The sequence below is a fragment of the Seriola dumerili genome, unplaced genomic scaffold (assembly GCF_002260705.1).
Source record: "Seriola dumerili isolate Sdu_G_001 unplaced genomic scaffold, Sdu_1.0 BDQW01000056.1, whole genome shotgun sequence".
Classification (NCBI taxonomy): domain Eukaryota; kingdom Metazoa; phylum Chordata; class Actinopteri; order Carangiformes; family Carangidae; genus Seriola; species Seriola dumerili.
The window spans coordinates 4,643,485-4,658,980 of NW_019174311.1; the positions used below are offsets into that span (position 1 = coordinate 4,643,485).

At 39.9% G+C, this 15,496-nt stretch overlaps 1 protein-coding gene across 1 annotated transcript; it reads left to right on the forward strand.

Annotated features, from left to right (window-relative positions):
* The first annotated feature begins 6,714 nt into the window (after positions 1-6,714).
* On the forward strand, positions 6,715-14,760 carry LOC111218977 (guanine nucleotide-binding protein G(t) subunit alpha-2-like). Its single transcript, XM_022741490.1, has 9 exons — positions 6,715-7,019; positions 10,917-10,959; positions 11,449-11,590; positions 11,712-11,869; positions 12,012-12,140; positions 12,268-12,397; positions 12,491-12,644; positions 13,220-13,431; positions 13,895-14,760. Exons 1-8 carry the CDS (start codon positions 6,914-6,916, stop codon positions 13,408-13,410), a joined length of 1,053 nt encoding a protein of 350 aa, XP_022597211.1. The 5' UTR covers positions 6,715-6,913; the 3' UTR covers positions 13,411-13,431; positions 13,895-14,760.
* Positions 14,761-15,496: the final 736 nt, after the last annotated feature.

Consider the following 15,496-nt stretch of genomic DNA (forward strand, 5'->3'; position numbering starts at 1 on the left):
TTGTGGTAATTTTGGGGAAGTAGTGAAAGTGACTGCAGCACGGCACCACACTGAAGCCTGTAAATCTCAGTGATAAGCCGTTCAGTGACATCATGAAGATGGCGGCATAAAGCTAACGGAGGTAAATAAACATGTTTACATCAACGATACACAAACCCTATAAAAAGCATTGTAAGAGCACAGAGTGTGTACTGTAGGGTACACTGCATGAATGAATTTATTTCATTTTTAAAAACAGGTTATAGTAAAACAATACAAACAAAAGAGTAGAGTGTCCGTGTGAAGCAGACTTTACTCAGAGATCTGTGTGCAGTTATGTTCCTGCACATTACAGTGAGCTATAGAAACAGGCAGCTTTAAAGGTCCCCCTGAAGAGAAAGGACTTTGTGATGTGATGTTATTTACTGTGGTTTGTTGTTCATTAAGTGATGATGATGGATGATTTGCTGTTTTTCAGAAAGGAACTTTTTTTTCTTTTTTTTAGCATTCTTATTTGTTGAGCTTTGGACAGTTTTGTTTGCAGTGTAATGTAATGTAACCTTAATTGTTGTTACGTTATTTTAATTATAAGTTTACCATATTAATTTGTGTTGTATATTAAGTGGTGCAATATCATTTGAGTTTATTATATCGTTAGTTAATATGACTTCATTGAGTTTATTATATGATTTCATTATCATTTGCAGTACCTTATTATTTCATATATATCATTTGTAAGTGTAACATTTAAGTTGGTTATTAACAACCCCTTTAGTGTGGAGCACTTCTGGTTCCCACCTGCCATTGTTTCAGGGGGACAGGTGTGAGTGTGACAGTCTATGAGTTGCACATGTCTTGGTAAGAGAGCAGAATAAAGTTGGGTCAACTGTCCTGCCGTGTTGTTGGTGATTAAAGAAGACAGTTTAAAGAAAATTGTAGCCCGCTTGTCACCCACAGCCCAGAGAGACTGGAGAACGCTCCCAACCATGAAACCAGGGTTACAGGAAGAATCTATTCTGACACACGCTTCACCACTGCAACTATGTCTTTAGTGTCTACATGGGCGGGACACAATAACGCAATAAACCACAGCAAAGATTAAAGTGTGCAAAGTGTTCAAGGAAGCCCGAGAAATGCATTGATCCTAATGGTTTTAAAAAGAGAAAAGATAACGATTTCCCCGTGAACACAGTTAACACAGTCATAGCATATGGAGTAATGAGTGATGCTGTGACTATGCCTCACATGGTCAGAACCAGAATGACAAGGAAAAGGGTTTTATAGAAAAGTGAAAGTCAGTGCGGTTCCAAAGTCTTAACAGGAGATGGAAAAATGTTTATCCAGCTAAAAGCCTGACTCTAAACAATCCTTGTCACTATAAAATAATGATAAATAATGAACACATTCAAGGACTTCAGTATTTTCTCTGAGAATTATTGTTCATGTCAGCTTTGTAAATCCCTTGAAACATTAAACACTCACCCCACATGCAAACCTATAGTGGGACAATCTAAGCCATATAATATTTGGTTTGGTTTGGTTTGGTTTTGGTTTATTTATAGTCATACAATCTGTGCAAATGTCTTAAATGCATTCCTCCATATTCAGACCATTACTCATTCATTACCTTCAAACACTGGCTGAAAATCAGATGCTCTGCTCTGAGATTCAAATGTCATGATAACAAACGAGAGGCACAAACTGTGGATATGTGGAACCTCCATTCAACAAGACAAACAGATGTACCAGTCGAATGTTTGTTAAAATGAAAAGCATGGTCAGTGAGAGTGAGGCAGGTGGTGCTGGTGGTGGTGGTGGTGTTTTGCAGGAGCGCTGACGCTGATGACGAGTGACAGCGTCTCCTCCCTGAGGAGATTTTTGGAGCAGATGGGAGACGGATGTGCAGGTGAACAGAACAGGTGCTGTGGCCGCAGACAGCTAAGGATGAGTAAACCGCTGCTGTATCAGACAGGTAATGGAGGACTAAACAGATGAATGGAAACTTGGAACGTGGCGTTCTGTATCCATGAATAAATTCCCCTGAAGTTTTTTATACTCACTGACTCTAAAGTTAATCTGTTTGTGGTTAATCCTTCGTCAACTGCAGAAAAATATGCGACACCTCTATACAAGCAGCCACTGACGAGAGTATCAGGAGACAATTCAGATTATCTTGCTTTTACTTTCACGGTGGGGGTGGACACTTCGTATAGGTCAAGTCAGCACAGGACACACACACACACACACACACACACACACACACACACACTACACTGACGACATGTTTGGGCTTGTGGGAGGACCATGGAGGAACACAGGGAGTTGAAAAAAAAGAAACATGATGGAAAGTTCAAGTGAGGATTTGACATTTGGAAGGTGTGATCTGACGCCACCAGTTTATGCTGAATAACACACACACAAAAATCGCAAATAAATAAATGTGTGTATTTTCAGCTTTTCATTTTCCTTTTATGGCAAACTTTTAGTTTCTGGTTTCTTTATTCCCCAATATCAGCAATTTGTCTCATCTCCATTCTTCTTCATTTTTGACTTTTGTCCCCTGATTTTCACCCAGAAATAATGCAAACAAAAGCTTAAGATTTTGTTTTACATAAATAAGGTAAAAGAGTATAAATCTATTTTTAACTGCTTTTAAGTGCTTTTTCTATATTTGTATTTTTTTTCAGATCCCAATTCTTCTTACGTTTTGGATTTTATTCCCTGATTTTAGCTCAGGAATCCCGAGGGAATTCACTCCAAATAAAGATAGATAATGTATTAGAAAAGTCTCTGTTGCCACATATGATGCATAATTGAAAGAAAATTACAGAAAACTAGAATTAAAAATGCTCAAAATCAACCATTTATCTGTTGTCTTTCAGGGAAGGTTATATTTACACAGTTCACATTTTACGTACACATATAAATTGATTATTTGCGTTGACTTTATTATATCTAAAGTGGGTGATACATATTTAGAATCGACTGATACACAAATTAGTAGATAAATCAATGCATCAGAAATATAAGGAAGGATTTTTTTTTTATATAAAAGTCATTCTTTATAATTAGATAATGGTAGATGTGTGATGGAGTTACAAGATGTTTTGTGTAAGACGCTGCAGTATGGTGTTACCAAGGTTCCCCCATGCATCATCAGTGGGAGGACACTTTATTTATTTTGCAGACATGTGGAAAAGCTTGCAGCCTAAAGCACATGAGCTCATCAGTGAGTGGGAACCTGCTGTAACTGAGTCTGCGGAGGATTTAGAGCTACACACCACCACAAATCACACTCAAGAAAGTCCAGACGATTCATCTTTATCTATCAAACACAAATGACCTTAGTTCGCTCCTGTCATGGTTTGTTTGCACGTTTGTGCAAAGATTTGCTACAAGACTGAAATGAAAGCAGGATCTTGTGTATAAAGCCCCATCTAGTGTATTCATGACTCATAAACAACTGCTGACTGGTCAAAAACAGCTGGTGTTTAGCTGATGTTGCTGATGAAACATAAGTGAGCCTCCATCTTGACAAAATAATGTAGTAGTAAAGTAAAGCTGTATTTTTGTTTCATCCTCTACACCATTATGTAGAAAAGTGAGTCGTCCATGTTCGGTCTCCTGCTCTCCACTGCACCCATCACCCAAAAAGATGACATGCTAAGCCCCTGCCTCTCGGGCTGATCTGAGGCTCTGTGGTTAATCTCGTCAACAGATCAGAGACGCAGGGGCTGAGCACAAAGCGGGGCTACGCCATCCACCCCCTAATGGGATTGGCTGCCACCGCTAGATGTGCTGCTGTGATTAGCCTGCTTGGAAGTGTTCTGGGATTTAGACCTGGAGCCCTCTGCCCCAGGCCATTAGCACCACATGTAGGCAGAGTGACTTGATTGTGACGCTAGTTATCTCAGGACAGAACTGGGCTCTGACTCGGTGCTATGAGGCAGTATGAAAGTGAAAGTGATGATTTTTTTTTTTTTTTAATGCATTGATTGTAGATGTAGTATACATGACTAATAAGCCAAGTTCATGATTAGAGTTCCTCTTTAATTTTTTAAGTTTGTTAGGCTGTTTAATTTTTTAATTTAATCATGCCTGTGTTAAACTTCCTTAAAATAGCCCCCCACCAGATTTTCACCATCATCCACGTGTCACACTTTTTCTTCCTCAGAGGTTCCAGTCTGTCAATCCTTTAGCTTCCCGCTGAGCCTATTTGACCCTGACGTCACTAAACATGATCTTGGACTGTCTGGCTGGTTGAAGGGCAGATCCAAGTTCTGTTTAACCTGTTCCATCCACAACACACACACACAGACCGTACCATTATACAACGTTTACAAAAAACTTTAAATGTCCAAGTATTCATGTCTAGATTAGGTGGAGCAGTGCTGGTTTGTCTTTACAAGAGTTTTATTTGAGGAAAAAGCATTATGGGTGTAGATGACTGTGCGGTCCCACAGCTGCTGGGTGAAGACCCTGTACCACTACACCGCCACTGATGTACTGCACGAGATGAACACAACTGCTTCATTTGGACGTGAGGCAGCTACCGAATTTCCACCACAATCACCATGACACATGAAACAATTACACTGATTCATATCATCATTAGCAGGTACTTTTATGTCAACACGCTTGGAGCCATAAACTCACACAACACAATTCCATATGTTGAAACTATAAAGACTTGTCGTAGTTGAAATAAAATCACATTGTGTTGAAGTCACATCGTACACCATGATACAGGTTTAAAACTGTGTCATCTGCATTTCCACAGCCTATTTTTTTTTAGCAATTTATGCTCACATGTGGATGTACCATTAGCTGTACTAGCCTCACTCCATAAAAACATGAGGATATTTTGCTGGAAGAAACTTGACTGGAGCGTCATGAGTTGACATTTATCTCTGTATCAAGCTCATGTGCCTATTTTCAAGGTGAAGCTACACCTGTAGGCAACAGAGCACTTGTAGAAATAAAGCATACATTGTTATTTTAAAGTCCTGTCCCTTTAATCTACTGGAGCCGGTTTCACGAAGACAGACTTCGACTGTGGCTTAGATAGAGCAAATTGTCAGACTTCAGATAGACAAAGCAGTATTCTGGGTAAATTAAGACTTTTTTCAAAATAAAAGAAAAGGCCCACCAAGGAGCTGCATCCAACCGCTCAGCTCCATTTACTCCAGCAGAAAATGTTTGTCTTTTGGAAGCAAACCACAAATTATGAGCCATGCTTTCCTGTTTTTTGTTTCTGGGTGCTACTGGTCAGCGCAGGTGTCATTGATTGTTTCCATGGTAACATTGGACGAAGACCTGAGTTAGCCTGGGGGTAAGGCGTCTGATGTTTTGGTCTTAAAATGAGTCAGTCTTTATTTTGGGGAAACAGTCTGACCAACATTAGTGTAATCTGTGAATAAAATGAAGACTGGACCAGCACTACCGACCAGGCTGAAATATCTTATTCTGAACTTTACTGAAATCATCTAACAGACTTCAAGAGAAACTGGTATCAGAGTTTGGAATCATTCAGGATTATTACTGAAATAAAGCTTGCAACAACAGTTAACCATGCTGAGTATTTAACACATTTTTCTCCTAAAATACGTAAAACTCGTCCCTGAAATAAAATGTTTTTGAATTACTGTAAATGTTCAGTAACCACAAATGATCAGTCATGTCCTCACGCATCTGCAAAGCAATAAATACACAAACAATGTAATATCACAAAGCCTAATTACTACGTTGCATGAAAACCACCTGAAAGTGATGCTCCAAATGCAGAAAATGCAAATGCTTTTTTTGGACATTAAAGTTTCTAAACTGAACCAAACTGCACTTTGTAAAGACTCTGACGCAGTTAGTTTCCTAAAATATAGAGCAGTAAGCTGTATTCTGACTGAAATAGCAACATCAGATACAGTCAAATCTCAGTTTAAGTCCTCCAACATGCAGGGCAGGAACGTCCTGGACACAAGGCCCACTGACCGCCACCCATCAAGCATGTTGTCCAATCCTGCAACAACATGCTTCATGTCATTAAACCTAGTCTGACTGAAAACAGGAATATTTTTTAGATCAGGTTTTCAAACTCCTCCAAGATGATGTAACTTAGGAAACACATTTAGGTCATGTCATCACTGAGACCCCCCCCCCCCCTGCTGCACACTGCAGTGCAGTGACAGTTGCTTTATTTAGCAGGCAACACACCACCTGGGATTTAAACGTCTTAACTATAAGAAGTTTATGAGACCTTAATTCCTCCCTCCATGCTTCGTCCATGTGACTGACACTGAAGTCAAGAGTCCAGTAGGCAGCAAACAGAGTGGCAGCTCCTGAGCCCAAACCACAGATGTATTAAAATGGACAAAGTTTTGACTCCAGGCACTGCACATATATATACAGTGCCTGTATATATTTATTTACACACACACACACACACACTAGAGTGGATACTATGTACACACATACACACATTTTATGTATATGCATACACACAGCCAAATCCTATCAATTAATTCCAAATGGAAAAGCGATTGATATCAATGACTCTCACTGTGCCCACGTTTGTGAGTGTGTTTATTTTCTCCTTTTCTTTACATCATTCACTATTGCCCTTGTTAAGCTAATTGGATTGGCTGGCCAATCAGGAAGAGGCACCTCCTAAGTCAGGGGTTTAAGCAGAGGGAATTAAAGTGTGGCTCTTTAACAGAGCTGCTGCATTGATTTGATCCTTGAGAGGTTCCCATCTGATCATCTAATCGAAAGAGGCCAACGTAGCCAGGAAGGCTCAAGCACCTCCCTCCCAATCCCCTTCCGCTCGGAAATCTCCTTTCAGCACGATTAGTGCTGGACACAGATTCTCAGCGGCTACTCACAGAGAACCGTCAAAATTTCCATCCTTGAGGATCTTGAGTTTGCGGAGGAAGAAAGCATGGGTGCGGGAGCAAGCGCCGAGGACAAAAAGTCTAAGGAGTTGGAAAAACAACTCCAAGAAGATGCTGATAAGGACTCTAAAACTGTCAAGCTATTATTGCTTGGTAAGTAGACTTGTGAATATTCTTGTTGCACCAAGTTTGATGCAAAGAGCTCAGAGTGACAGGTTTTACTTTGAAAAGATTCAGTAGTTTGCAAACTCTACTGAACAAACTCTGACTGAACAAAACCTTCTGTGGAGGTTCAGGTCTGCAAATTAGAACAGGAATTTTGACGTCTGCCAACAGTCAACAAGTGTAACTGATGGTTAAGATGCACAGGTAAAAAAAACATGACTCATATCTAGGGAAGAGCATCACCTTTCATTGCTCCCTGAAATGTGAGCAACTGCTTTCAGGATGAGAGTTAATTTATGTTACAAATCTTTACCAACTTGGAAAAAAAAATGAATAACCTTGTAATCCTCAGGTAATGGATGCATGTCTCATTCTGAGTTTTTAGTGGCTCATTTGCTACATGCTCCTTAAATCTTGGATATAAGCCATCTGAAGTGGTGTTCAGCTGCTCTGGCACATCTGCTCACTCCTTAGTTAGATTTAAGATATGGCATGCTCACAGGATTTACAGGCTGAGCAGATGATTTGTTTCTGGATGAAACCTGCATTAGTTCATTAGAAACATGGGAGGACTGTTTAAGCTTGTGCAAAAGTCAAAGGGCATTAGTGAGATAGAGAGCAGAGGGAGCGCTAAGAGACACGTTGGCAGGTTGAGCAGTTACACAAATCTGAGATGGAGATAAAGGAATATTTTGTGAGAATATATGTTTACAATATAGAACATTATAAGAATTATTTTGCTAATCCGCAAAGTGTGCTAAAAGCTAAACTTTAGTAGGAGACTTTCATGTGAAGGACTTGTGCACAATATTTATACTGCACAGACGTGAGCTTGTTTAGCTTGAGGTTGTGTTTTTGTTTTTGAGTTATTTCTAAAACTGCCAAACTTAAAAGGTACTCAAAGGCTGCAAACATGAAGGCAGTGGAAACTTGTTTTTAATATGTGACAAATATACTAAATTTGAAAAAAAAAAAATTGTGACAAGATGTACCGATATTTTCTTGGCCGCATCTTAAAATCAAGAGTTACTTTTCAATTTCAATGGAAGGACACCTGTGCTTAAAAGATCATAACCTTTGGTCTAAATGAATCACAGCACAGCAGCGATATGTCAATCCGATTAGCTAACTGGTTTAGTGCAGATCCACTTGGTGAGGTCTTTGTTGATCCCTCAACTTGCGAATAAACTATAAAATGTGTTTTATTGTCACAGAACAGTGGACATTTTGATGAGACTCCAGGAGACTATGTTAAACAAAGAGAATTAAAAGTGAGTGTTGAATTTATGTAAGAGTCAGATTTGTGTCGTTATAAACATAAAGAGAAATGAGAAAACAGAAAATTATTGTCAGATGAAAGTCCGGGAAAAACAAGAAAATAAGTTTGTATGTAAATAATCAATCTGTGCTGTTGCACTGGTGATGGATGTAAATCAAGTATTTAATGCATAAAACTGTTTACTACAAAAAACATAAATGACTGCAGCTTATAAAAGCACTTATTGAATTTTGAAAGTCTCATCTATGAAACTAGTGTCTAAAACACTTTTCACAGATGTCAAATCTACTTCCATTAGATTTACAGAGTTGATCCTCCAGCAGTAACCAGTGAATCAAATCAAATCAAAGTGAATCAGTAAATAAACAAGAAGAGCGCCATCTTGGGGGCTCTGAAGGAAACAGTGAAAAAAATAATCTGCAGGTGCTTATGTGAAAGCAGCATGTTTGCAGCTGGTTTTAGTGGTTTGCTCCGTGAGCGCAGATGTGAAAACATTCAACGTCTCTTCATAAGTGTCACACTTCTCAGAATATTTATTCAATATGCAAACAGCTCTCCTTCAAGAAAATATAGCAGAGAGGCCTAAATGTATACACAACTGCTGGCCTGCGAGTCTCCCCCTTTATGTCTCTATGAAATCTGACAATTAGATCGCAAGTGAAAAAAGCGCAGTCCTTCACTGTTCTCACTGTGTTACCTGAGAGTGTGAGTGTGTGGCTCAAATAATATTTTTTGCTGGTGTTTGCATATTATAAATGAAAAATTGGTTCTGTCTGCAAAATGCACCGTCTCAGTGAGTTAAATTCCGCATTTTCATAGGTAGGCATTTTTCCTTGCTGATGAGAGCTCCATACCAAGTCATCAAAGTCTTATTTATTCCTGTCAGAGTTTATGTTTGCAGAGCTGCTCATGCAGTATAAATATTATGTGAATATGGAGTAAAAGAGGAGCTAAATATCAAATATCAGCATAAAATATGTGCTAAAGTGAAATAAATGTGATTACACTCAATGTTACTCAATGCTCACTCACCTAAAATAACTCAGAAGGTTAGCCTATAAAACCACATGTATAAAAGTTCATCAAATGTTTTTAAATATGATGTTGTAACCTGTAACTTCTACAGTATCTCCTGTATCCTGTGCAGGATAAACACGGATATAGGGCTCGCCTTTAAAACCCAGATTTAATGTCACTGCAAAGGCTAAAGACCCACTCGCTAATGAGCACTGGGTGAAAGAGTAACTCTCAGAGGGGATGAAGGCGCGCTTCCTTTCATCGTCACAGCTGAGGGAAACCAATTTTAAAACAGGCACGATACCACCTTCACTACCTCATCACAAATTAGGAAAACAAACCTGTTAATGACTCACTAATGACTGCTGAGAGGGTTGGACGGGGCCACATGAGTGACGGCTTGAAGTCTTTAAATGCTCAGCAGTAAGTCTAAGGCTGGAGCTTAATGTAGCTCCAGTGAGCAGGACACCAGCTTTGGTTGCTCTGTGACGTGATAAATTCCTTCTGGCCTCAGTTAGCTTACAGTGCTGCACAGAGCCTGATCTGCCTGCAAGCTTTAGCCAGAACATCCAATTGTGTCACCTCAACTGTACATTTAAGGACGATCCACATTACATATACACATATATCTGTACAATGGTAATTTCATTCAGAAGAGCTGTTCCCCTAAAAATAAAACATGTTTCTCCTCCTATCTGGATTGTGATTAGCCAAAGGTTGGAGATGTTTACCAAAAACACTGGAGCTCATTTGTGGAATTTGTGTATAAAAAAAAAAATGTAAATCATCTGACATCATTTACAGAAAACCGAATTTGAAAGCTTTGTTGCTCAGAAATGATAAACATAGTTTTGTTAGAGTTTGTTGTTCCTCTTGAGCCAGTTTAGTGTCCTCTAATGAAGTAACACAAGGCTTCACAGTAAACCAGGAACCATAACACTTCAGAGAACTTCATGAACACCATCATTTCACGACCAGCTGAAACTGTGGCTTATTAACAGAAATGAATGTGCATGTTATTTGAATCTGTCCTCTCCACCTCCACAGACAACACGTCTCCTGGACTGTAGCTGCTGACATCTGCTGCACATCTCACTCTCTCACATATATTTTGTCTGTTTTCTGTCTTTTTATGTCTCTTTGTCACAGGTGATATTTTATGTCCATTTAGATTTGGCCAGGACAGGAAAGAGGAAGTCTTACGTTGACACACATCCATTTGCATGGAGATGCGTGGACAGTTGCTTTACAGTGGATTTTGTTGAATAGCTTTGTCATGATGTTACTGATGAGTTGTTCTGTTGCAGCTCTTTGGCCCTTTGTGTTGCACAAACCAAATGTGATTTTATTCTCTTGTGGTGAAGGCAAAAAATCTCAAAAGCTCAGAAAAAAAAAAGAAGAAACTATGCAACTCTGAGTCAAATGAAAGACTATTATTTTCTATTTTGGCCAGACTGCTCCTTTAAATTGTTTGTATCATCAAAGCACATTCTTTGGCTGCCTATAACCACAATGTGTCTTTACTCGATGGCATGACAGAGAAACACAGCAGGTGCAGTGTTGGTGCTAAACTTTGCCTTCTCTTCCAGGTGCTGGTGAGTCAGGGAAAAGCACCATTGTAAAACAAATGAAGTAAGTATTCAAACGGCTGCTAAAATACCTATTTTGTGTCATCCACACACCATGTCACCGCTGAGGAATCACAGTGCAGATTAAGGGTCATTTAATCTCATTGGTCAGACGTAAAGCCAGCAGGCCAAAGCCTTGCTCATCTCTGTCTGTTCACTTGCGGTGATGCCTTTTACAAAAGGTCAACAGTGCAAACATCCGCTTACTCTGATTTGTCAGCACTTGTTTTGTGCAGTTAGTTTCACTCTGGCAACAGGAGCTGAGTGAGGTCAGAAACACACCACATGGTGGCACTGTGAGCCCCAGAGCCACTGGATATTCAGGTCATTTTCTACAGTGTATGACCAAGACTTTTTACATGAAGGGCAATCTGTATTCTAAATAAAAAATGCCCACCAGCTCAGCCTAGGAGAGGATTAATGCAACAAAGTTTGACAAAGCTTTTTCCTGAAACTGAAACTCTTTTCCCTCTGCACTTCTACTTGTGCACAGGATTCTGCATCAAGGTGGTTACACAAAAGAGGAACAGTTGGAGTTCAGAGCGATCATCTACGGCAACATCCTGCAGTCTGCTCTGGCTATCATCAGAGGCATGGAGATGCTGGGCGTTGGCTTTGGCTCAGCCACTGGACAGGTCTCATGTTACACTTAAAGCTGAACATCAGACATGATTAACTTGTTGAATGATTAATATTCACAACATAAAATCACGCTGTAATCTGATGGACCTTTGCTCTGTTTGCATGAAACCACAGGAAGATGCACAGAAGCTGCAGAACTTGTCAGACTCCATTGAGGAAGGCACAATGCCCACTGAGTTGGCTGACGTCATCCAGAAGCTGTGGAAAGACTCTGGCGTGCAGGCCGGCTTCGATAGAGCTGCTGAGTACCAACTGAACGACTCTGCTGGCTAGTGAGTCCACGTCTACTGCTGGAACTGATGCAATAGCGGGGTTACATGTCAAACTAAAGATGTAGCTAGCTTAGTGTATGTACATAAAGAGGATGTCACATCTGAAGTCTGATTGGTGTGCTGTTTGTTCTGCCATCTTCAGCTACCTCAATGAAATGGACAGAATCTGCAAGCCTGAATACCTCCCCACTGAGCAGGACGTGCTGCGATCTCGAGTCAAAACAACTGGTATCATTGAAGAACAGTTCTCCTGCAAAGAGCTGCACTTCAGGTGAGTCACAGGTAGACACTAAACAAAAGTCTGACACCAGTAAAAAAAACTAACCGAACCTTACAGCACCGTGACACCTGGGGGACGCTGCCTGGCTGAACTTGTTCTGACTTTCTGTGGTGAACAGGATGTTTGACGTGGGTGGCCAGAGGTCAGAGAGAAAGAAGTGGATCCATTGTTTTGAGGGTGTGACCTGCATCATCTTCTGCGGAGCTCTCAGTGCATACGACATGGTGCTCGTAGAGGACGACGAAGTGGTGAGTTGGGACCCGACTATCTGATCATGATTTTTTTTTTTTTAAAAGACTTGTCAGCTAGACGCTCACCCTGTTCATTTCTGTCCTTGTCAGAACCGCATGCACGAGTCCCTCCATCTATTCAACAGTATCTGCAACCACAGATTCTTTGCACTGACCTCCATCGTGCTTTTCCTCAACAAGAAGGATCTCTTTGAAGAGAAGATCAAGAAAGTCCATCTGAGTATCTGCTTCCCAGACTATGATGGTAAGACCAACAGGAGTTAAACCTGCTGCACACTGTAGGAATCTCAGGCTACGCGCAGGGAATGACCACACGGAGGTCAGGTTCTGATTAAACCAGGTTATTGTACATATTATATTATTACATTTTTTATATTGAACATATTATTTATCTTTTTTTACGCACTTGGTACTGACATTTTGCAGTTTTTTCTTTCTTTGTACTGTCAAATCTCCCAACTGTGGGACTAATAAAAGGAATATCTTATCTTATCGATTACAGGATAATGTGTTAAAAACAAACCAACTAGTGAACGTCACTATGATGCAAACATAAACAACACATTCAAATTTACTTGTGACCAAAACTGCTCAGTCAAAATGAAAGATTGAGATGAAATGGCTCAAGTAAGATTCAAACTGCTTACTGTGGGAGCCTCAGCGTGGTTCCCTTAATTCAATTATGTGACGCAAGTAATTATATTAATCTTACATCATGTCAGCCGAAGGACAAAAGTGCTTCACGTACAGACGGACTGATATAAGGACCAGGGTTTTTCTTTGTAACGAAATTCATGAACCTTTGCATCTCGTCCTCAGGCCCCAACACGTACGACGACGCCAGCAACTACATCAAGACGCAGTTCTTGGAACTGAACATGAAGAAGGGTGTCAAAGAAATCTACTCCCACTTGACCTGTGCCACAGACACAAAGAACGTCGAGATTGTGTTCAACGCTGTGACAGACATCATCATCAAAGAAAACCTTAAGGATTGCGGTCTTTTCTAAGCAGCTCCAGAATAAAAAGAGGTGAGCGGTGACCACAATACATCACTCCTGGGGACTTTGTTGATACAGAGTAACAGGGTCCAGATGAGGCAGACCCCCGGCAATTCAATTTAACACTCATACAGCAAATCATATGAGGCCACCCGGTGTTGCCAAGCAACAACTTCTGGCCACAACATAAGCGACACAAACTCAAACAATTTAGACCCTTTGGGACCGCTGAGGATGAGGAAGATAATGAGAAGCACAAAAGGCAATCCCTGTAGTGATTTGTCATTGAAGTTAGTTAATCCCCAAGCAGCAGAATAAGTTAACTTTTCATTTCAGAAATACATTGAACCTTGCAACCTGCAGATTAGTTAACCCTGGAGTCGTGAATGTAGCAAAACATCTACATATAAAGACTGTATAATATATTCATTTATGTATTTAAGGTGGTTTCGGCATGTCTGATTGATATTTCTTATTTTCATCTATGCTGCAGAACTTCCTTTCCTACCTTAACCCCTCACATATTGGCATTAACCTGGAAGTTTACTGATGGAGCACAGAGGATCCTCAGTTTGTTGTGTTCATGCCATCGCTTCCACGCCAACTCCCAGTCCTGGTCCTTGACTGCTCCTAGCACCTCACCAACTCCAACAGTACATCCCTGCAACACAGTGCACGTCCAGCTGGGTTGAAACAACTATCAAGTCACTATATATCGTTGATTGTGGACATACAGCTAAGATTCTTGGGTTTTTCTAAAGTACAGTATTTATTTAACACCAGAAGCTGCTGGTTTGAAGGTATGAAGATGAAATGGTTGCTTGTTCGATCCTCATTGCTTCCTTTTGACTACTGTGTTGTGAGTTATATTTATTATTAAAACCAAGCTCTGTGAAATAATTAAAACAATTTTAAAAAAACTGGGGAAAATATTAATATTTTAAATAGCAACATTGCAACCTTGTTTTTGTTTTTGAGTACACTAGTCTCTGTGGTCTTGATATTTAAACTGTAAAAAGTTGCTGAGCAAATATCGCAGATATTCCCAGTGCTTGCAGTATATCCAGATTACAAACCAAATTGTACATGTATCTTATCTAAATAGTGTTAATGTATTCAATTCACTTAACATTTTAATGTGATGAATAATTTTCAGAAGGTCAAACATGGTAGAGAAACTTTGTACATAAGAGTAGATGATTCATTATATTTTGAAAGATAAATCTATATGAAAGTAAATGAGAGAAAGAAGGAAACACTAGAGGAATGATGCTTTATTATGAAAAGGGAATGAAAATCTACTGAGTTTGTCCTTTCTTATGAAAAGTAGAAGCATGAAATAAAGATGCATTAACTTCACTTATGCCTCTGTTTCTTTTCTGCAGAATCGCACTGTCATTCAGTTAATAATGTGCATTGAATTAGAGAAACAGGGCTGTCAACACTGACAGATTGCCCCTGGCTGGTGCTTGCTGGGGACAATACTTCTGTTGTTTTATTTCCCTGTTCTAGTCAGAGGGGAAATGGCAGCGTATGGAAGTTCATCAACAATAAACCTATTGAGAAAGCAAAACAAATTAAAGCAGTGATGTATCTGTTGAGATTTACTGAAAGATTGTGCAGGGACAGATTGGTGGGATATGGACTATGTATGTCCACATGGACCAATTTCATAGGAAGCAAGGACAAAACTGAGTGTTAACTGTGCGTGGAGCTGACAGGAGGAACTATACCGCAGATTTGAGTGAGCAGTAGAGCTTCTTTTAGTCCCGTTTAAAGTTGCAGATGTCCTTGGTTTTGGTATGCTCCAAACTTAAGGGCAAAATAGGGCAACTAGATTTACCGCCTCACTGTGTCTGCCTCTGCCACTCAAGACTACTTTCAGGTTACATCCCTATTTATCCAGAGTCACGTAAAATATTAACCAATAATGTGAAATTATATCATAATTGCTGAGTGTCTCGAGTAATGGCTAAAAGGTGTTTTCTGGGGTCACCGTGACCTTTGACCTTTGACCACCAAAGTCTAATCAGTTCGTTCTTGAGTCCAAGTGAATGTTTGTGCCAAAATTTGAAGAATCTCTGTCAAGGCTTAT

Excerpts from the sequence above, each read along its gene's own strand:
- LOC111218977 (XM_022741490.1), top strand. The coding sequence starts at position 6,914 with ATGGGTGCGGGAGCAAGCGCCGAGGACAAAAAGTCTAAGGAGTTGGAA. Across the intron at positions 11,591-11,711 it reads TTGGCTCAGCCACTGGACAG|GAAGATGCACAGAAGCTGCA; the intron begins GTCTCATGTTAC and ends ATGAAACCACAG. Across the intron at positions 12,141-12,267 it reads TGCAAAGAGCTGCACTTCAG|GATGTTTGACGTGGGTGGCC; the intron begins GTGAGTCACAGG and ends TGTGGTGAACAG.